Source organism: Neolamprologus brichardi, chromosome 18 (assembly GCF_056152115.1).
Source record: "Neolamprologus brichardi isolate AB-2024 chromosome 18, ASM5615211v1, whole genome shotgun sequence".
NCBI classification, from domain to species: Eukaryota; Metazoa; Chordata; class Actinopteri; order Cichliformes; family Cichlidae; genus Neolamprologus; species Neolamprologus brichardi.
This window is the reverse complement of record NC_142121.1, coordinates 21400172-21420741: the sequence shown is the minus strand read 5'-3', so window position 1 is coordinate 21420741 and position 20570 is coordinate 21400172. Positions and strand designations below refer to the sequence as shown.

The following is a 20570-nucleotide window of genomic DNA, read 5'->3' as shown; positions in this document are numbered from 1 at the left end:
GATGTCACTGATGGACTCTGTTTTGTCAGTGATGGACAGCTGGGACTGTAGGAAGAAGGACGAGTGTTGTGCCCAGTGTAGCTGCCTAGTCTGCAGAAACCCGCAGCTCTTTTAAATTTGGGCGAAAGGAGGAAAAAAGATAAAAAAGAAAGAAAGAGAAGTCGATGTTTGTCATTTTTCCTGTGGTGTGCACGTCTCATATTTAAACCAATACCCTAAAATGAGGGGATACAGAGCGATGCTGCTGTTCTCTCTCTGAAAGTCCTTCTGCTGTCTCTTGTTGTTTCTTAAGCTGATCGCAAGGACAAGTAGCATGGTACGGTCAACCTCAGGTTCTCTCCCGGTCATGTGGCATAATCTGTCATGATGTCTGAGGGTGGGGGTCGTGGTGTTGGGACTGAGCTGGATGTTCCCCAGCACACATGCGTTTACACACAAATAAAAAACACACACAGCCACCTCCCAGGTGGAGTAGTAGTTAGCAACTTACTGAAGCACAGGCACTCAGGCTTTCAGCTAGCACTGGATGGAGTTCCCGTTAGGAAGATGTAGTGTTTTTTTGTTTTTGTCTTTTATTTGTTGTCTGTGATGTCATTCTTTCAAAATCTTCGGTATTTTACAATGTCACATCGTCAACTACAGACCAACATTTTCTCATATCTTGTAACATAATGTCACAGCCGCATGTCTCTCTCGCAGTCTTTCTACCAACCATGCTCTGCGCACACACAGACACACCCACAAATACACACCAAAATTTTAACCTAACTTAAAACAGCATTATCATAGTGGTAGTCTCGTTACAACATGGGAACTTTTAGGAGTCGTAGGAATCGATTATTTAGTCATATGATAAAGGTTTTTATTGGACTCTGTGCAGTCATATGAAAAACTAAGTACAGCCCATAATTCGGTAGCTTTTAGAACCACCTATAACAGCAATAACTTGGAGTAAAAAAGTTTTTCTCAGACTTCATCAATCTCTGACATAACCGTGGAGGAATTTTGGCTCACTCCTTTGTGCAGCATAGCTTTATTCAGTTTGTGTGTTTATTTATGTACAGCTCTCTTAAGGACCTGATTTGCTGCTGGATCATTGTCCAGTAGTTTTAGCTCATCTTTAGCTATCAAGACAAAGGGCCTCACATTTGAGTTTAGAATACTTTGATATTCAGAGGAGTTCATTGTCTGCTCAATGACTGCAAGGTGCACAGTCTGTAAAACAAGCCGAGATCATCATCCCTCCACCACTGTGCATGACAGTTGGTTTACAGTGTTTGCGCTGATATACTGCCTTTTGGTTTTCACCAAATGCATTGTGTCCAAACATCTCCACTTTGGGCCTGTCTGTCTAAATAACATTGTTTCAGAAATCTTGTGGTTTGTTCATATGCAGCACTCCTACCTTAAAAGCCATACCCATTTAGTCTTTTTTATTCTCAGATACATTAAAACTTTATGAGACCTGTAAAGTCTTAGATGTAGCTCTTGGGTTTTTTGCAGATTCTCAGAACATTGCACGGTCTGGCCTTGGGATGAGTTTGTTGGGAAGTCTGCTCCTAAGAAGATTGTCTGTTTTGAGATTTATTAACAAACACCTGAATGTTCCAGGGTAGCAAATTACCAAACTTCTACTTTCATACAGATGCTCACCACATATATTGATATGATATTTTAAAAAGTGCAATCGGTTAGCACCACCTAGCTGCTTCTGTTCATTTTTATTCCATTTGAAGCAGTAAGGGTGTACTTGGTTATTCACTGGACTGCAGAGAGTCAACACGTTTTTACATGCCTGTAGGAATATTAGAAAACAGTGAGTTTCAGGCCAGTGACAATGTATTTCAGTTCAGCTTTATTTATTCTGCAGTTTAAAGAATACACAGCGATGAACAGTTTAATGTGTAATAAAATCTATAAATGGGTAAACCTCAACATCAGAAATATATGGTCATTAAGTTCTGAGCAAATCTTCCTTCTTTTTTTTTTTAAACAAGTAGTTGACAAATTTAAGTCTTGCACTCAAAGACACCTCACAGTGCCTCCTGTTTTTTAAAAAACGTATTATTGAACCAAGATACAGCGTTAACTCACACAGGATTCATTGGAAGTTTTGTTTTGGTTTCTTTTGTTCCTGCATTTAGTTCCTGTGGCCACATTATTTCTGTAAAAAGCCTGCTTATCTTGCAGTATGCATGATTTGAGTCAGAGAAAGTCTTGCAAATGTTTTTGGCTTTTTATGTCTTTTATAGTGACAGGCTACTTGTTGAGGGCAATGTAGAATTTCATGCAGCTTGGAGTAAGAGCAAGTTAGACTAAAGTTTGCCCGCGGCAAGTTGTGTCAACCACAAAACACACTCACTGATCTGTTCAGCTCAGGCCCCTTAAGTCTCTCAGTCAGAGCAAACTCATCACTCCCTCTCCTCTGTGACGTCTTTGAGTTGGGAAAGAATGCCCACAGCTGGTTGGTGGCTATATGTGATGCTCTGTGACTGGCGTGTTTGTCCGTGATGTGCCGTCGATCCATCGATACTCGAGCATGAGCTGCTTTTCTGTGTCTTGGTTTACCGCCAGGTTCTCACTTCCTCGCCCTTCATTATTCATCTCAGGCCTCTTCTGCTGCCGTCTCCACTTTTTCATATACCGCTTAGCTTAGCTACACCTTAGCGCGCTCTCTCTCTCTCGCTCTCGCTCTCTCTCTCTTTCTCTCTCTCAAATTGTATCATCTGCTTTCATGTAACTGCTCTCATTAAATCCATTGTATCTTGTCACTTTCACTCTGAGCAAACTTTGAATCTGCCTCTCCTTTCTGTATATTGTCTGCTTTGAGGCTGTCCTTAAGATGTGAGACTTTTACTAATGAATCTCTTGTTTTTAATGCAGACTCAGCATGTAGTGAAACCTCCAAATCAAAGGTAATGTGCTCCTTTGTGTTTCTGTTTTCTCATTCATGTGTCTGAGCTAGTTTTATGGTCAGAAGTCCAGTTTTAATGATGTTTTAATGCCATTTTTAATGTGTGTCATCAGGGCTTGTGGGGATCAGGGAAGGATCAGTGTAGCAAAGAGTTGATTCGCTCCTCCTTCTTCGTTAACCGCAAACGCAAGAAGCCCAAGGAAAAAGTTCAGCCTAGCAGTTCAGATGATGACCTGGACCCTGTGTTTACAAAGAAGGAGCTACCAAAGGAGAGCCAACAGCAGCCTCTGTGGTCCCCGCACAGTCGGACCGAAGAGGAGGAGGAGGAGCAGCAGACAGATGAAACCAGCGAGAAGGAGAAGGAAAAGAACAGTTCTGAGGAGCAGCTGGACAAAATCAACAGGAAAGAATATCTTTCTAACAGCTCAATGTCACAGCCCTCTCCCTCTCTGTCTCCAAAACGCGTTTCCTCCAACCTTCAGACTGGATCCCCCTACCCCTCTCCTACACATTCCCCAGACCTCAGCTACCGCATGCCGATGGTTCACCAGTCCTCTCTCACGGACCCGCCATCAAACTATGATGACACGGTGTCTGACCTCGGAACGATGAACAGCACCAGCTCTCAAGCATCAGTCCCCAGAATGAGGCGTGGCAAGACGGTGGGTGCCCTGGGAGCAGAGATGTGTCCCAGCGGGCTGGGAGCGGAGGTTTGCTCCATTACCTCAGACTACTCCACCACATCCTCCATGACTTTCCTGACTGGAGCTGAGCTCAGCACCCTCAGTCCCGAAGTGCAGTCTGTGTCTGAGAGCAGGGGTGGAGAAGATGCTGATGATGAGAGAAGCGAGCTCATCAGTGAAGGAAGGGCAATGGAGACGGACAGCGAGAGTGACCTGTCAGTGTTCACTGTGGGTAAAGCCGACCATCGAGAACCACAGGAAGTCCTTCGACCCCTCCCCTCACACAGACTCATCGAATGCGACACACTCTCAAGAAAGAAAGCCGCCCAACAGAAAACCAACAGCGAGTCTTCTCTGGACGGCGCGCGTAGCGATAAAGACTCCACTGGACCGTCACGCTCTTCGGGGTCAGTTAAGGGTCGTTCCACCGCAAGCCTCAGCACTGCGTCCCGGAGTGAGCTGGACAAAGGAGAGCCCACGTGGAAGTTGAAGATCACAGACAGACTGAAGGTACGCATGCGAATGTCTGTGGATGACATGTTCGGTGTGGGCAGCCAGAGGATTCAGTCCTCAGAGGGCCGCAGTAAGAAGAAGAACATCAGACGCAGACACACGATGGGCGGGCAGAGAGACTTTGCCGAGCTGTCAGTCTTGGGAGACTGGCCGCAGCAGGTTCACATCGGCTCACGGTCGGAGCTCTCAGCTGTGGACCGGCTGAAACCTAAGTGCAGCTCTCAGGACTTCTCAATCGGGGACTGGATCGCCCGCGAGCGCCACCGATCCAGCAATCCCGAGGTTAGTCTGGACTTCTCTGAACAGCAGAACCCCGGAGCCTCGTCCTCTTCTGAACCCCCACATCATCCTGCTGAGGCGCTGAACGGGGACTTCCCCCAGAGCAAAAATCTGAGCCTCTCGGCCACCGCTCACCCACATAAACTCACCAGTTCCCAGGTGGTCCATTCGCGCTTCTATCAGTACCTGTGAGAGCTGTGTGTGCGTGTGGCTGTGTGTGTTTTTGGTCTGTCAGGTGTGTCTCTGTATATGGGAGTCTGTCAGTGTAGTGTCTATTGTGTGACCAATGTCTAGTGAATGAGCATGTTGTACAAAAATGTCTGGCGTGTGTGTCTAAGTGGTGTGTGTGTGTATGCTTGTGAAAAGAGAATTACTGCACACAGGAATTGTTGAGCTTGCTCATGTTTAAGGCATGGAACAAAATGTTATCTTTTTTTTCCATTTTGTTTTTGTTTGTTTTTTCTTTTTTATATTAAAAATGACTTTGGGATGGCCCAAGAGGAGGATTTCAACCCTCCTTGTACAAGTCCCAGATGTGCTAAAGATCGAAAGGACCTGTTGCCCGTGAAACGAGTCTGAAGTACGTTCAAGGAAGTGTGAACACTCAATTTAAGATTGTTTAAAAGTTTAGCTAAGTGGCTTTAAGGATGAACTGACTTAGGATGAATAGGAAGTAGTGGAAAAGTGCAGATTTTTAGTATTGCAGAGTAACTATTTTTGCGTAAAGAAAGTTACAGTGTTCAAAGTCAGTGAGTCTGTCGGTAACCAAATGAAGAATGTACAGACATGCTTGCTGTAATACTGACTAAAAGCTTTAGATGCTTGTGTTTCATTCTAAAGTGTACATATCCCTATTTTTCTGTGTACTTGAATTTTGTTTTTTGGTACTGTGTGTGTGTGTGTGTGTATGACTGACTGCGTACAAGCCGTCTGCTGTCAAAGGGGCCTTTCCAAAGGTACAAAGGTGACAAGGAGACACTGGTCTTATGCAAATGGAAAATATAGTTCATACTCATCCCTGCTGTGTGGTTTAAAGAGCAGTGAACAACAGCCCTCTGATGCAAGCTATGTTTTAGTGTTCGGAGTTCACACGTCTGTCAGCGACTGCAACGAAGAGAGAGTTGGGCAAAGAAGAAAATGGGTAATCGAACCAGAAAGATCAAGTTTTCTTCACTAAAGAAAGTGCCTCACAATGAAATGTTAAGGGTGCCATATTGTCTTTGTTGAGATACACGAAGATGTTACTGTGAATGACATTTTTACTGTTGACTCTCAGTCATTCTACAGGTTAAGAAAATGCCGAGCTTCCATTCCTTAGGCATTCCACTCTGGTCTTAATGTTTTATACATACTTTATCCTGTTTTTTCATTTGTCGTTTTGTTTTTTTAATTTTAACAGAACTTGAATTTTAAATATTCATTGTAAAATAAGTAACTTAAATGTACATATAAATGCCATGTTTTAGCTGCTTTATTTTTCATTTCCATCAGATTGCAAGTTTAAGTACAGTATTGAGAAATGACAACAATGGCGATGATGAGGATGATTATCTCGAGGCCTGTGTGGGTGTTGTGGGCAGTTTGGTACTTCTCTGTGATGAGAGGTTCCCTGCAGGAGGAGGGCACTTCATTGAGCTGGATTGTTTGTATCAGTGCAGTGTTCCTCTTGATTGTAAGGGGGTGTGCACAGACTCCTGAAACACTGGAAATAAAATTTTGTCAATGGCAAATATTGATTTTTGCTTTCTTACCCCCCTCTTCACCAGTTTGTATGATGGAAGCGAGATTGGTCCAAAGCACTGAAATCTTTTAAAAAGGGGGAAATGCAACTTAAATAGTTGTGAATATGTTTAAGCTCTCAAACCATTTTAAGTATGAATCAATATTAATGATTACATTTAATCCTAATCATGTAGTGTTAAAACATTTGTCTGAAATGTGCCTTTTAATTGGGCCGCTCACTACAAACTCACCAGGTTTTCCTTCTGCTGCTGTTTAGCTGTCTGCATTGTTTTAGTGCAAGTTATCCAGTTTTGCAGATATTGGCTGTAGAAATGTCCGCCTTCTCTGGAATGTAATGGATGTAAAGGGCACATGCTCTGCTGTGCACAGAGCTTCCGAAAATAATGAACAATGTTTAAGCAGGAACTGTGTTCATTTTACTGCATTTATCAGGCAGATCAGTGCATGAAGAAGCTCTCATTTTTAGTAGTTTGTAGGGAAAATGTTTCCTACAAAAAGACGAATTGGTACCCCCCTTTAAAAAAAACAAAACAAAACAGACATTGCATATTTTTCTTCTTCTTTTTTTGCATTAGTTCCATTATATCTCTGAAAGTCGACAACTCCTACCACATCAACCAGATTGAATGTACATTTAGCAGTGAGGCAACAAGTAAAATCATTGATGGCTGAATTCTCCTCAATGTGCATTCTGCTTCACTGTAAACTTGTACAAACGCATTCAGTTGTCAAACTTAATAGAGCTTTTTTTTAAGATGGTGATTTAGCATGGAGCTTGGTTGGTATTTGTTTGCTTATACAGCTATTTCCTGGGTTAGCACACTAACCCAAGTAAAATACACTTACTGGCCACTTCAATAAGTATGTGTTCGACTGTTTAATCCAAATATTAAACAATCACATGACACAACTCAGGCATGTGGACAGGAATAGAAAACGGGAACTCAAAGATGTGCAGAAGAGCATCTCTGCATGCACAACATGTCCAACCTTGAAGCAGATTGGGTCCAGCAGCGGAAGACCACACTGGTTACCACTCTTATAAGCAAAAAAACTGTGATGCTGTCATGTCCGTGTGGATCAAAAGGGCCAACAGGTAGTAAGTTTATTTCGTACCCAACCTGGTTGTCAACGTTTGCCTTTGTGCTTGTAGTTGTCAAGGTAAGGTCATGAATTAAGCCAAAGAAAAGATAAGTTTCAAAATGCTTTATATACAAGTTGCACATACAACATAAAGACTCAAGATGTTTTATACACTTTGTACATCAGCTGACTAGAAACCACTGACAACAGAAGTGATATGAGGAGAGAGAACACACAAAGTCGTCAAAGTAAACCACAAAATAATAATAATAATAATAAAACTCAGTATAGTTAACTCACCACTACGCCAGTTTGGATGGCAAATATCAAGAAACTGCAAACTAAATATCGTTGGTTTTGTGTTAGTGTAACACCTTCTCCCCAGCAGTCGTACGGTTGTCTTCTATTCAGCTCTAAATTTTAAATGTGCCCCTTGATTCACACAACGCTTTTTCCATATTTACTCATTTTCAGTGTCATGTGGGCTCCTAACATGAACACGTCACCCACAGTAAGGCACAGTGACTAAAAGAAAAGGGTTCATTCGGAAATATAAAGAGGAAAATTTCACACCATTTTTGTACAGATACATTTTTTTGGAGTACAACACAAGTTAAACATTGTGCCTTTGTTTCGTAAAGCAACTAAAGACTGACGCAGCCAGACAGCCACTCCGACACGGTACAACTGTAAGACACTGAACAGAGAAATAAGTACCAATAATCATACTCATGAACACAATAATCAGTAAGTTAGTTGGCAAGGTTATGAGAAACTGGCAGCCTTTTAAAAGTTAAATCTCAACATGATGAGCTTATCGTCGCAGGTGGGGGATATTTGGTGCCGCGAAGCACTGAATTTAATGTGCCTGTTTTGTAATGGAGACGCAATGCCGAATGGATGTTTTGTTGATCCTCTATTAGTCCACCAGAGGGAGCACTAGTCCGTTAATCAGAGAGAGACATGACTGTTCGCATCTGAGATTTATTCAGCCTCTATCTGACTGGTTTCCCTGTCAGCAGCCAGCACGAGATGAGGAGAAGGGGTGTAGGCAGAGGCCCTTTTTGCACATGCAGGTGCTGCACTTCATTGGAGCTAAAATCAGATTTGACAGCAGGTGGTGCGGATTTACTGGGATGGAACGAAAAATCTGTTGCATATTGTGCTGTAGTATCTGGCCGGGGCTGCTGAGAGGATCAAAGTTTAACTGTTGTCCTCGTTCTCTTCCTGCTGGTCGTCTGTCAGAATCTCTGGTAGCCGGAAACACTCCTCGAAGAAGTTGACCAAGGACTGGCTCAGGTGCTGCTGTGTCCCCTCACCGTGTAGGAAGTGTCCTTCATCTGGATAGATCTGCAGATAAAGATGGAGAAATTGACAGAGACAGTACAGTGAGGCTGATTTGGTGTCGTTCACTCAAAATCATATTATTATTACTTTTTTTAATAATGTTTTTTCACTGGATAATGAAAATGTGAAGATAGGAGTGTGGGGGCACTGTAGCATTTCTGAGAAATAAAATACTAAAGCATAGCGCTGAAGTGTAAAAGAGTGACAAATGCACATAAAAGTGGATGAAAAGAGGTTTTTCTTGGACATTTCAATCATTTTCAGTGCAGTCTTTGTACCTGATCATTTTCAGAGTAATGTTGTTTAGTTTGATAAGTCACTTAACGCTGAACCATGAATCATTCAAGCATAAAAAAGACACCGAACTCAAGGGATGAACCCGTGTTTACAGAAAGTCAACAGCCTAACAAAGAATAAAATGGTATCTTTATGCACTTTGTTAATAGCAGCCTGTCACAAAATTCCATAATTTGTTTGCATTTCTTTATTAGAATCTATGAAAAATATCAAAGACAACACAGTTTGACTGTCAGAGCTGTTAGATAAATACTTGGCATATCTTAGTGTTGTGTGCTGTGTGAAGCGGAGGACAAAAGAAGACGTGGTAGGCTTTTAAAAAAACAAACAGAAAAGAGGTCTACAGCAGACAAACAGTATCTGAAAGTCATGTCCTAAGAAATACATGGGAAAAAAAATCCAGCAAAGACCCGGCACAGGACCTGAGCGACACATCTGACCCTTTAGCTGATCCATCTACTGTTCTATCTATTCTCCAAAGTCTCATCCAGAAATGGTCTCAGTGAAACGGTGGCTTGTCAAGAAGCTATTACTAAAAATTACAGGAGGATTTTATTATTTATTTTATCCTTATACACTGTATTTATTAAAAAGCCTTTCTGGCACGTATACAGGCAACAACAACAACACTAATTATGATATTGTGGGGAAAAAACAGCAAAACAGCAATATCCGACTGTGCACTGGAACACTTTGCATAAACATAAACTGCATGTAAATAACTGAACAGTTCTTCAATCTGCAAAACTAAGAAAAAGTTATTTGTCAAGCTAAAATGGGAAAAATTAGAAAGAATAATACACAAATGAATCTGAAATGAAAATAACTGTTAGTTACTTCTCTCAAGCGATTTTGAGAGCATTCTTCACACAACATCAGCCCATTTACACACACACACACACACACTTTTATTCACACCAGTGATTTCAGACACCGTGGCTCACCTGCAGAGTGTAATTGGCCTTTTCGCTGATTAAATGGTTGATGAATTTGGCTGTGTGCTGGAAGTGAACTTTTTCTGTGGTGGCGAAGATAATATTGCAGTTAGACTCTGAGCACGCACATATTTACTGTGGTATTTAGAAAAAAGAAAGCACTGAGTCCTACCATCAGCAGTCGGGTGAATTATTAAGTACTGTTTCTCCAGCAGCTGACCCGCTCTGTGTGCTAAATTTGCCATCTGGAGGAAAGAGACAGCGGGAAATCCACCATGTCATTAACACGTTCTTTTATAAAGACCCCCCCAACTCATTCTCTGAGCTAAGCATTCTGAAGCAGAGGAGAAAAAAGGGTGGATACTTTACTGTGTAAACTCGGGAGTCTGTCTTGGCGCCGAGGTATCGCTCCGAAAATGCAGATGCTGCATTTTGCAATAAAGAAAACCAGGGTTAGAAAGATTGGGTACATTTTAGATCTAAGACTCACTTAGCAGAAGATTTACTGTAAAGTTTTACCATAAAGCTCGAAATCTGTGATGGGGGAAACTGCTGTTCCACATTTAAGTTGGCTAAATTCTTCTGAGCTCAAAAGCAAAGTTGCTAAATAACCACCATAGGCCTGGAGAAGAGGGAGACACAGATACAGTATGTGAAAATAATTTCATGGCGGGCTGTATTTTTATAAAGGCACAAAGGTGAGTAAAGGTTTAACAGTGCATCTGACTGTTATGCCTTCTTACCTTTCCATAAACTCCCATTCGATTCTTATCGATGTAAGACTGTTCGGATATCAGCCTGAAAATGAAAAAACAAAAAACAAACCCCCCCCAACAATAATGAAAGTGACAAAAGCCAAATGACCAAATAGTTTTTAAGCTGTGCTCATTTTTCTGAGTCTGACCTGAGTGCCTCCAGCTGGTCCCTCTCCTCCAGTTTCCCCAGTTTCCTGCGGACCTTGTGGAGGAGGTTGGTGCCCTGAAATCCACTGCCGTGGCCGTCAAAGCGGACAACAATTGTGCTGAAGCTGCTGACCAGGACGGTGGCCCAGTCCACCTGGAACTGCTCCGTCACCATCTGCCCACCGGGGGTCCCATCCCTGTGGGAGAAGCACACAGCGTGATGGAAAACAATAAGTTCAACTAATATCTCAGCGCCTGGTGTAGTAGTAGTATTATTATTGTTTGGCACAAAAATGAGAAAATTAATTCTGAAAAGGGAACTTTGAATAATCAGATCTTTTACAAAACACTTACAAAGAGAATAAAAGGGACACTGTTGAATTTGACAAGTCCAATACAACACCATAACCCCTTAAATATGACCACAAATATTTAAATATTGCAGTTTTTAGACATGCGGAATATAGTGCACAACATTCACGTTATTTTATTCTGGAGCTATAACATTTGATTTAGTGATAGAGAAAATCAATAGGGATTATTTGAGCCTTAGGTAAACTGTTTCCCACTCCAGCTGCTTCTCTTCACCATTAAATGTCAGTAGATTGCAGTCAACTGTAATCTGTTATTGTACCTCTCCTAACTCAAGTGCATATAATCCTAGCTAGCTAGCATGGCCAGAGTAGGACAAACAACAATGGCTGCTGTTCATTTGTAGTGAGTGTAGGCTGTAAGTCCACTGTAACTTCTGTTGATACTGAGGTGAGTTGTTGAGGCTATCCTTAACTTTTCTTAGTAAGTGCTGCTGTTTTTGCTGCTGTTAGCCAGTTTTAGCTGCTGTTAGCTGCTGTTAGCCAGTGTTAGTGAAATTTTCTTTGAAGGTTATCTAACATTGTTGGACCGAGACACTTAAAAAATGAAACTCTCATATGATTTGAGAATTTAATCAAACTGGTTATCACAGAGAAAGTTTTTAGGACAGTTGAGTCTAACATTAGCTGGTGTAATGTTAGCTTATAAGCAGCTGCTGTTATTGCTCAGCTGTTGTAAGCTGTAATTGTCAGACATGAGAGAGAGATGATGAAAATATACAGGTAAAGCAATTAATACATAGTTATACATAGTTATTTACAGTAAGGAACTAATTTTTAATCTTTAAATTAAATGTCACTTATAAAGTGTACTACATATGAGGCTAGTCTTTAGCAGCATACATAAAATGCGATTAGACGGAACGTATATGTCCATCCTGTCAACTGGATGTCCACTGGATTCAAGCTGACAGGCAACATGGCGACGACCACAAACCCACTGCTATGTATTTTAATGTACTGCTGAGCTTAGTTTTCTTGCTTCTTACATGCTAATCATTGCATAGTTATGAGTTAAATATTTCTTTTAAAATGACATACTGTACCTTTAAGGAATAAAGACTCCTGTTAAAAACTGATGGCAAGAGTTTGAAAAGGTAAATATTTATCAGCTTGAAATGCAAACACACACACACACACACACACACACACACACACACACACACACACAAAAAAAAACAACTTGCAAAGTCGGGGATACTTTTGACATATCCAAAACGTCTTGTTACTGACATGAAGGCTGAAAAATGGTGGAATGGTGGTACAAAAAAACTTTTGAGCTGAGGTGAAAAAAATGACCTAGCTTATGTAGAAAGGTTATTTATTATCCTATAACAAGTCAGACATTTGAAATAGTTATCAGTGTTTTGTTCATTCATGTTGTTCCCAGAGTCTGATTTAAAAGCTTACAGCTAGACTGAAGCCTGAAGAATCACTTCCAAACTAGGGAAATGGGATCGTTTGGGCAGAATTTAAATGAATACTGGCCTCGTAAAACAAAACAGTGACGTGCATGGCCGGTCTAGGATCTGGTGTTTTGGGGTTTAATACAGTACTAAAGGTGCAGTACTAAAATGATGCACTAAAGTTCTCCTTTGAACATTAAGTAAAGTCAGTTTTAACTGCAGAACTTATGCTCACCAGACACTTCATTAGGTACTAGTACTGGGTTGGTCTCGATTTCGAGACCTAGTTTCCTGACATCTGATGTCAACAAGGCATTTTGATCCAGTGAACTGCTACTCACTGGGTATTTTCTCTTTTTCTAACCATCCTGACCACACATAATATTTCTACTCACACAAGCAGCAGTAATGGATAGGTAGCTGTTTCTACAAATCCAGCTGGCTTCAGAATCTGCATCGTCAGAGCTAGAACAGAAAAGACAGGATCAATGGGAATCTTATAACACAGACTTCCTGTTTCTTATCTAATTACAGTGAACAATTGTGGTCAAGACTTTACAACCACTCATAATCACTTCTTTGAACTGCTCTTTCTCGAGGGATGAATAATTGTACATCATACATCTTTAGTGACTTTAGAAAACAATAATTAGGTGCACGTTGGGTTACGCAGAGGCACACTTACTGTAGCCTTCTATGTCAATGGTTTTGTACTCCACTCTGGGCATCTGCATGTTGTTGTGTGTGTTGTTCAGTCTTTTATTTGTCTCCACGTCAAACACCTCTGCAGTTCAAGAGAAAAACCTGTTACAAATTCTCAAGTCCAAATGTATTTATCATTAAACATATTTGTAGACGTGTTGTAGACGATGCAGGCGTACACTTACTCTCTTTGTCCTCAGTTCTATAGACAGCCACACTCGGTATATCTGGTCCTACAAAGAACAATGCAGGGAAAAATGATCAGCTAACGGAAATGTAATAATAGAAGTTATTGGATAAGCATGATAAAATATCACATAACAAGATGCTGATAAAAGGCTCAAATGCCTCCAGGAAGGCAATAATAAAGCCACTGAAACCCAACCCCCTGTAGCAGAATAATCTTAAAACAGCACTCTCAGCCAGCTCTGCAGTTAATAATCTACTTCTGTCCCATGAGGAAGTATCTTATTATTTCACAATGGAGCTACTCTCCAAAGATCCAATTAATGAAGGAAGCCACTGGCACTTTTCCTCTCCGATGTGATCCCCTTAAACAAATCAGCTTCCAGAGAAACCTTGATGATGTTGTCCAGTGTTGAAGCCAAATAATGTCATTGTATTTTTCTGCCAGAGTGTCTCTAAGGAACACAAGAGACTTCTACTACTAAACAACAGCTAATCACTGAGCTTTCTTCGCATAATAAACGCTACAAACGCCGAAAGCCACACAGCCTCTGTTAGTACTCACGTGACTGTTTGCAGGCAGTCAGACGAGCTGTTTATTCTTACTGCTAATCAGGAGGATCCTGCAGTGGTTTGAGGTTATCTGCTAACATCCAGTTAGATATAAGCTCTCTACGTGACATGGAGCACTAATTCAATTACACTTTCTACTGAACACGCTCTCTGAGTCTCCCAGGAGGCCTTCGCTGTCAGGAGTGTTGTTATGTAAAACCCTTCAGTCCAAGATTTCTCAAGTGATTCAAGGTAAAGGATGCTCACCTTTACAGTTGAGCAAGAAGTACTGCATGTCGTGGCTGAATGAAACATCCATATAGCCGCACTTGAACTCACAGGACAAGCAACAGCGGTTGAATGGAGCGATTGTGTCAGCACTGCAGGATGGCACAGAGTAAATAATGTACACTTAAAGCAGCACTTAAAAAAAAATCACCAAGATGACTTTAACTAAAGCGCTACCTGTACAAGTGCCGCCGTTTGGGGTCATCCTCCGTGCTCAGGAAGTAACTGTGAATCATCCGAACACTGCTGTCAGATAACAAGAGAGCCAGGACTGCATTTAAAAATGTGAAAGCATCTTAAGGTCTTACATGAGGTTTCTTTCATGATTGTAGGCCAAGATCCTGGTCACATCCCAGTCTCCAGAAGTTAGGGACTGAAGTATGTCTGTGCTAGTGTTGGGCTAAAGGGGAGTAACACAAATTAGACACTCACGCAACAGGACGAAGGAAAAATATTACAAGCAAAGGTTTAACATTACGTACCAGAGATGTGGACATGGAGATGTGGAAAAACTTTCCTCTGCCACCCTGAGGGATCGCCCTGGTGAAGAAGAACTTGTATCCATCTTTGGAAAAGAGCGGCGGCTCATTCTGAAGAGAGGAGAGAAGTTACAAAAACGTGCCTGCAGGGCTTTGTCTGTTTACTTGTTCATGCACACACGGAATAAAAAAAGAGTCTGTTTTTTAGCCAACTAGACTTCTCCATCTTTCATCACATACCTGTCGGTGCAACCAACTCTCACTCTCATCCTCATGTTTCTGAAAAGAATAAGAGGATCTGAGCTGAAAGCTTAATTCAGCAAATAGGAGGGAAATGAAAAGATACATCTCAAAAGGTTTTACATTTACAGTTATGTAAAAAAGAAAGCTTTCACAGGATTGCACAGTCCCGTGAAAGCTTTCTTTGTGCCGATATGTCGTGTTTGGTTTTCGTCAAACATTATGGCCACTTTGGTCTTGACTGTGCAGAGGACATTATCCCAGAGGTTTTGTAGTTTGTTAAGATACAACTTTGCAAGCCTAGCTGTGCAGCCGTATTCTTTTTAGAGAGAAGAGATTTTCTTCTGGCAACCTTGCAGAAAAGCTATACTTGTTCATCTTTTTCTAATTGTACCATTTTGAAATTTAACATTTAACATAGCTCTTGGATTTTTTGACATTTCTCTGTGACCTTGCGATCCATTTGCAGGGACATCCTCACTAGAGAAGACTGGTGACTATCTTGAATGTTTTCCATTTGTGAATAATCTTTCCTACTCTAGATTGATGGACTTTAAATGGTTTGCAAACGGTCTCATAGCTCTTCCCAGATTGATGAGCAACAAGAATTACTTCTCTAAAATCACTGCTGATGTTGGTCCTCCTTGGCACTCTGTTAATACACAACTGAACGCTTCAGACCAGCAAACTGCCAAAACCTCTGCTTTTATAGAGGAGCTGATGATCAATTAATCATCTGTATTTGAGCGGTGGCACTTGACTGCTCGTTTCCATCTTAATTCCTAAGGAAGCAATAAGGGTGTACTTAATTTGTGTAAAAGAAAGCTTTCAGGAGACTGTGCAGTCTTGTGAACAATCTCTATTTCACGTCACTGTATATTCTTGCCAAAAAATTAGACAAACAAACCCAGTCTCTCTCTATTTGATGCTGTTGGCTATATATAACTATAGCATATATGACAGTGCCAGACAAGACTCAATACCAATCTCATACATGCAAGTGTGGCCAAAAAAACAAAACCAAACACCTGACAGATCACAGCTGGGATTTAAACTGATGAGCTAAAGCAAGAACAATGTGACGTTGTGATGCGTGATATGAAAGTTATGGTTTGTGCACATCAGCTGTGGTCTAGAAGAAGCTTCTCTTTCAGTTTTATGTAATAGATTGGACAGGAATAATTAAAACAGTGATACACGACTTAAAGAAACCAGCATCTTTGCATAAATATCAGCCAAATGCTGGAAACTGTTGTCTCCATCCACAGTGTTTCTGAAGATCACTAACTATAACTATCAGTCTACATCAGGTGTATCAGACATAAGGCCCATGGACCAAGACTACAGTCTAGCCAGGTGGAAGCTTCTGGATAATGTTTTTTGGACTTTAAATAGTATTCTCACAATATTTTCTTAATGAAGACTGCCACCATTGGCATTCAAGCTACATCAAAGTAATTATATAAGCAATAACAGAAAACATCCTTTTTTCAGTATGGGAAATAATGTGAATTACTATCAATGAGCTACCAGAACTTTTTCTGTAATTTTCTGTAAAAAACTGAGACATATTGTTGAAATTGCATTTGTTTTTATTCTATTAAATGGTATTAAATGTACAGTTAAACGTCTTCAGACTGACAAAGAGGGGATTTTCACTTAAGATTAAAATGGGTTGTATGAAGCCCACCATATGAAATGTTTGACATGCCTGCTTTCTATATTGCTTATTGTGTAAAGTGAAAAAAAAAGACTTTTATGGGGATTTAAATAAGCGACTGTTTCACAAGAACACAAGCTCCTTGTCTCACGCTACAGTGAAAGATATTCACCACGATGAATGCTTGTTAAAAAAACACCTGGAGAATGTGTTATACATAGCAACCTTACTCTTGTAGGCCCTTGTCAGGACCTATTTTTCTCTAATGAGTATCTGCAGCAGCAGTTTGATGTTTGATTCAAAATAAACGACAGTGTTTGTGTTTATCGACATGAAAAACATGTAAGCCGGGGTTATTTCCAGTCTTCTCCCAGGAAAACACTGAATGTTACAAGTGGAATACTTTAACACAACGGGGAAAGTGTGGCAGCTAATTTCACACTTTGTTTCACCTTAATGCAGACTCCAGTGGTCGCCTCACACAGTGTCAAGATGGAGTTGTTCTGGGCTCTGTTCAGCCAGTTGACAGCCAGTTTGGTGTTGGTTGCCCATTTCACCATGGTGATGTAATATTCCCTCCTGGAAAAAAAGCAGAAGGTGAGAACACATGACACCTCTGACAAGCAGCACTGTCTCCTTTACGAAAATATACCTCGGTGCTTGTTACTTTATACACAGCGAGGCACCTTCAGATTCAGTCACTCACCCTATCCGGGGGTCATCAGGTTTCTTCATCGCTACCGTGTGCAGAGGACCGTGGAGGCTCACCACTGACAGGTGCACTACAGGGTTTTCTTCTCCAGCCTGCAAGGAAATTAGATACCGAAGGTCAGAAGCTTCAATAACTGATCTTTTTGTCCTCTTGAGGGAAGTTCACTGACATCTCTCATAATTTTGATGCGACAAGCTTGTTAGTCACAGGCTTCTTATTTGCACACTGAATAGTCTCGGTTTGTGCCTTTCAGTCTTGTTTCAGCACGTTTAGGTCACACAGTTTATTATCAGTTTCTTTAAAACAACGGCTCATTTTAATCACAAGCTCCTTTTGGACAACGGGGCTTAAATGAAAGATTACATGAATGTTCTCCCTGAACTGCATATTAAGCATCGTAATTAACTTCTTCCTCTAAATCTGTCATGGACACAGGCTTGAACCATTGACTCCTTCTCAAAGGACCAAAATATTTTGTACATAGTTTATTAATCAGATCACTGATGAGCAGAGAGAAATGAGTCTGAATAGACCTGCTACTTCTACTGTAGATGCCTCGCCCACTTACACCTGGCTCTGAGCTTTATCGTTACTCACTCATTACATTTTCATTGTAAAAACGATGAATTCGTTAAGCTGTAAGATTTGCTGGTCGAGACTTGCCTTTGGGTAATGATAGTCAAGACTTGCGGGATATGGCGCTCCAGTAAAAAACGGCACTTCCATTTTTGGCACCAGCGTGTCATTGATGGTCATGTAGGCCAAACGCAGTCCATCTGGAGACCACCAGTGAGCTATGTGGGTCTGCAGGATCTCCTCTGTAAAACAAATCAACAATATATTATTAATATACATTTCTAAACATGTGGTAAAACACTGTAGTTCAGTCTATTACTGGCGTATTCTCCTTGAAACTGGTTAATATGGCCAATTATTCGGGCAGTGGGGTGAACATCTTTTCTTAACAAGAAAAACAAGATTATTAGAAAAGGGCTCCATACTCGCTCTGCTTGTATTTCAGTCCAAGAGTTTCCTTTTACCTGTGGGTGGCATTTAACCCAGCAGGGGGCAGAAGAACTCTGTGAAAAGCATGTTCCAACACAGACTGATCAGTCCAGCCTTGATGAGGACATTTTGATTTTGTTTTCCAACTAGCCAATCTTGTTTTTTTTGCTGTCACAGCTGGCAAAGGAAGCCATTCACACAGAATTTGATTGAATTTTCACTCCATGGCAGAGGGTAATTTGTTGCAGTGCAGCTTGATTTTTCGAGGTCAGCGCCTGAATAAAACCAGCAGAGACTCTAAAAAAGCACAATTCAATTAATCTATTTGTATATGAAGGCCAAAGCACTAAAAAGACCTTTGTTATGAAGCTCTGCATAGATTCTATAATTTGTTCCCACATAAAGATGGGATAGTTATCCATTTCTCACATATTCTCTGTGACAAATCAGTGGAGAGGTTGACTGTGCAGCTGATGTTTCCCTCTCTTTCGGTTGCGGCTGGCTAACCCTCCAGTCACAAAAGAGACGCCACATTTCTGACCAAATTCCACAGATCTGCAGACGTTAATGACACGAGAGAAGACAAACCCATGGGCTGTACTCATACGAGAGCTCATCTATTCCACCTCCCCAAACCTGCAGCTTGACAATTCATTGTGAAAGTCTTTCCAGCATCTCATGACTTCACTATCTTTAATCTCCTGATCAAAGGTAGAGCTCGTGTTGGTTGATGCTCTCTTATGACAAGTGTGAAATTATTCCTACCACTATTGATCAGCATCAAAGGCCCTCACATAATTATTCCTGTCTGAGAACTGTTTAAGCCCACAAAACTACGTCTGAAAATCAAAAGAGAATTGTGATGCTTTAGCAAAAATGTGAATCATTAAATATTCCACTTGATATGATAGTTCGTACATAGAAATTGCATGTTTTCTTCAGCGTGATGCTGTGTGTAAGGCTTGCACAGCTCCTCATTTCTTTGCATTTTGGCGTGATCACCATTATTCTTTCGCACAGCCTAAACTCTCTATATTTGTCCATTTATATCTCTCGTTCTACACTTAATTTTATATGATTGCTTTGTCGTCTACTGTATATACGCTGCTATGACAATACAATTCCCCTTTGGGATTAACATTGTTTCAATAATGTTGAGATCCAGGCCATGAGGAGGCCAATCCATGACTGATAGTGTTCAAATGTGTTTGTTTTTGGGGGTTTTTAATGCAATCAAAGAACTGGGAATATTTTTACTGCTCTGGCCGTGTGTTTAGGGTCATTGTCATGCTGGCAAATTAAGCTGTTGCTATTGACATGCCTCCCAGATTATGTTGGTGAATCTATAATTTGATGGCACTTTTCTGTGTCCATCATTGAATCAGTTTTGACAAGATCCACAGTAGTGAGTGTCTGCTGGCTGTAGACACTAACTGTTGGGAATCTCTCCTCATGATTTGAACTAAAAATGTAACATTTGCATGAATGGCTCCATAAGACCTGTTGCTATTGATTTTGTCCAGTTCTTGTGTGATTTGATATACCTCAGCCTTTTCTTCATGTTATCCCCCCTTCGCTACAGCCGTCTTTCCGCTGAGAACCGATGAGTCTTCTGATTATACTGATCATCTGTTTTATAGGGGGTTTTTTTATATACTCCTTCTTTGTTCCTGCACTTTTTAAGGACATGTTGCACACCATGCTGAGATATCCCAAGTTTCCAGCTAACAGCTCTTTGGGAATCACCTTGCTGGTGGGAAAAAATACTACTTTATGGCTGTCAAACTGTGTTATCTTTGGCATTTTCATAGATGCAACTAAAGACATGGGAAACAAAAAATGTGTTTTGCAACAGGCTGCTAGTAACAAAGATATAATTTAAAATTGGTTTGTAGAAATGTTGTCGTATGTGTAGACACAACACTGGTTCATCCCTTGAGTTAGCTGCTTTTTTATTACTGAATAATTCATAGATCAGTGTTAAGTGATTTAACAAGCAAAAAACATATTCATCTGAAAACAGTAAGGTAAAAGGAGTGGACTGAAAATGAAAACCTTTGAAGAACCTTCAGAAAGGCTGGAGATTTGTCCCTCAAGACCAATTAAAAAAAAACGACAAAAAAGTCTGACTCCTTGGAAGTAAAATATAAAGAAATGAGGGAAGGCTCAAGACTTTTGCACAGCACTGTAAGATTTAAAATGTATATACATTTAAACACCTTAATAGATGTGTATGAAATATATATGAGTAGCATTTCCTTGAGCTCTTTTAA

General features: G+C 40.7%; 2 protein-coding genes across 8 annotated transcripts in view; one reads left to right on the top strand and one right to left on the bottom strand.

Annotated features, from left to right (window-relative positions):
• The window catches only part of arhgap21b (Rho GTPase activating protein 21b), a 36283-nt gene extending 30170 nt beyond the window's left edge, over nt 1–6113 (top strand). For all 4 annotated transcript variants that reach the window (XM_087831241.1, XM_087831240.1, XM_087831243.1 and 1 more), the window contains 2 exons: nt 2884–2915; nt 3028–6113. In XM_087831241.1, coding sequence (XP_087687367.1) covers nt 2884–2915; nt 3028–4581 — 1586 coding nt within the window. In that variant the 3' untranslated portion in view covers nt 4582–6113. The remainder of the gene's footprint in view (nt 1–2883; nt 2916–3027) is intronic.
• A 1812-nt stretch (nt 6114–7925) lies between these two features.
• Nucleotides 7926–20570, bottom strand: part of LOC102793730 (A-type potassium channel modulatory protein DPP6-like) — a 94993-nt gene continuing 82348 nt past the window's right edge. For 3 of the 4 annotated variants that reach the window (XM_087831960.1, XM_006786466.3, XM_087831958.1), the window contains 18 exons: nt 17956–18110; nt 17287–17384; nt 17033–17159; nt 14921–14959; nt 14684–14791; nt 14510–14601; nt 14379–14426; nt 14181–14293; nt 13361–13408; nt 13159–13257; nt 12869–12938; nt 10699–10893; nt 10538–10592; nt 10314–10416; nt 10164–10219; nt 9967–10039; nt 9804–9877; nt 7926–8565 (listed from right to left, as the gene is read on the bottom strand). In XM_087831960.1, coding sequence (XP_087688086.1) covers nt 8419–8565; nt 9804–9877; nt 9967–10039; nt 10164–10219; nt 10314–10416; nt 10538–10592; nt 10699–10893; nt 12869–12938; nt 13159–13257; nt 13361–13408; nt 14181–14293; nt 14379–14426; nt 14510–14601; nt 14684–14791; nt 14921–14959; nt 17033–17159; nt 17287–17384; nt 17956–18110 — 1700 coding nt within the window. In that variant the 3' untranslated portion in view covers nt 7926–8418. Of the gene's footprint in view, nt 8566–9803; nt 9878–9966; nt 10040–10158; nt 10220–10313; nt 10417–10537; nt 10593–10698; nt 10894–12868; nt 12939–13158; nt 13258–13360; nt 13409–14180; nt 14294–14378; nt 14427–14509; nt 14602–14683; nt 14792–14920; nt 14960–17032; nt 17160–17286; nt 17385–17955; nt 18111–20570 lie in introns of those variants that run through there. The other variant, XM_087831961.1, reaches the window with a different exon arrangement.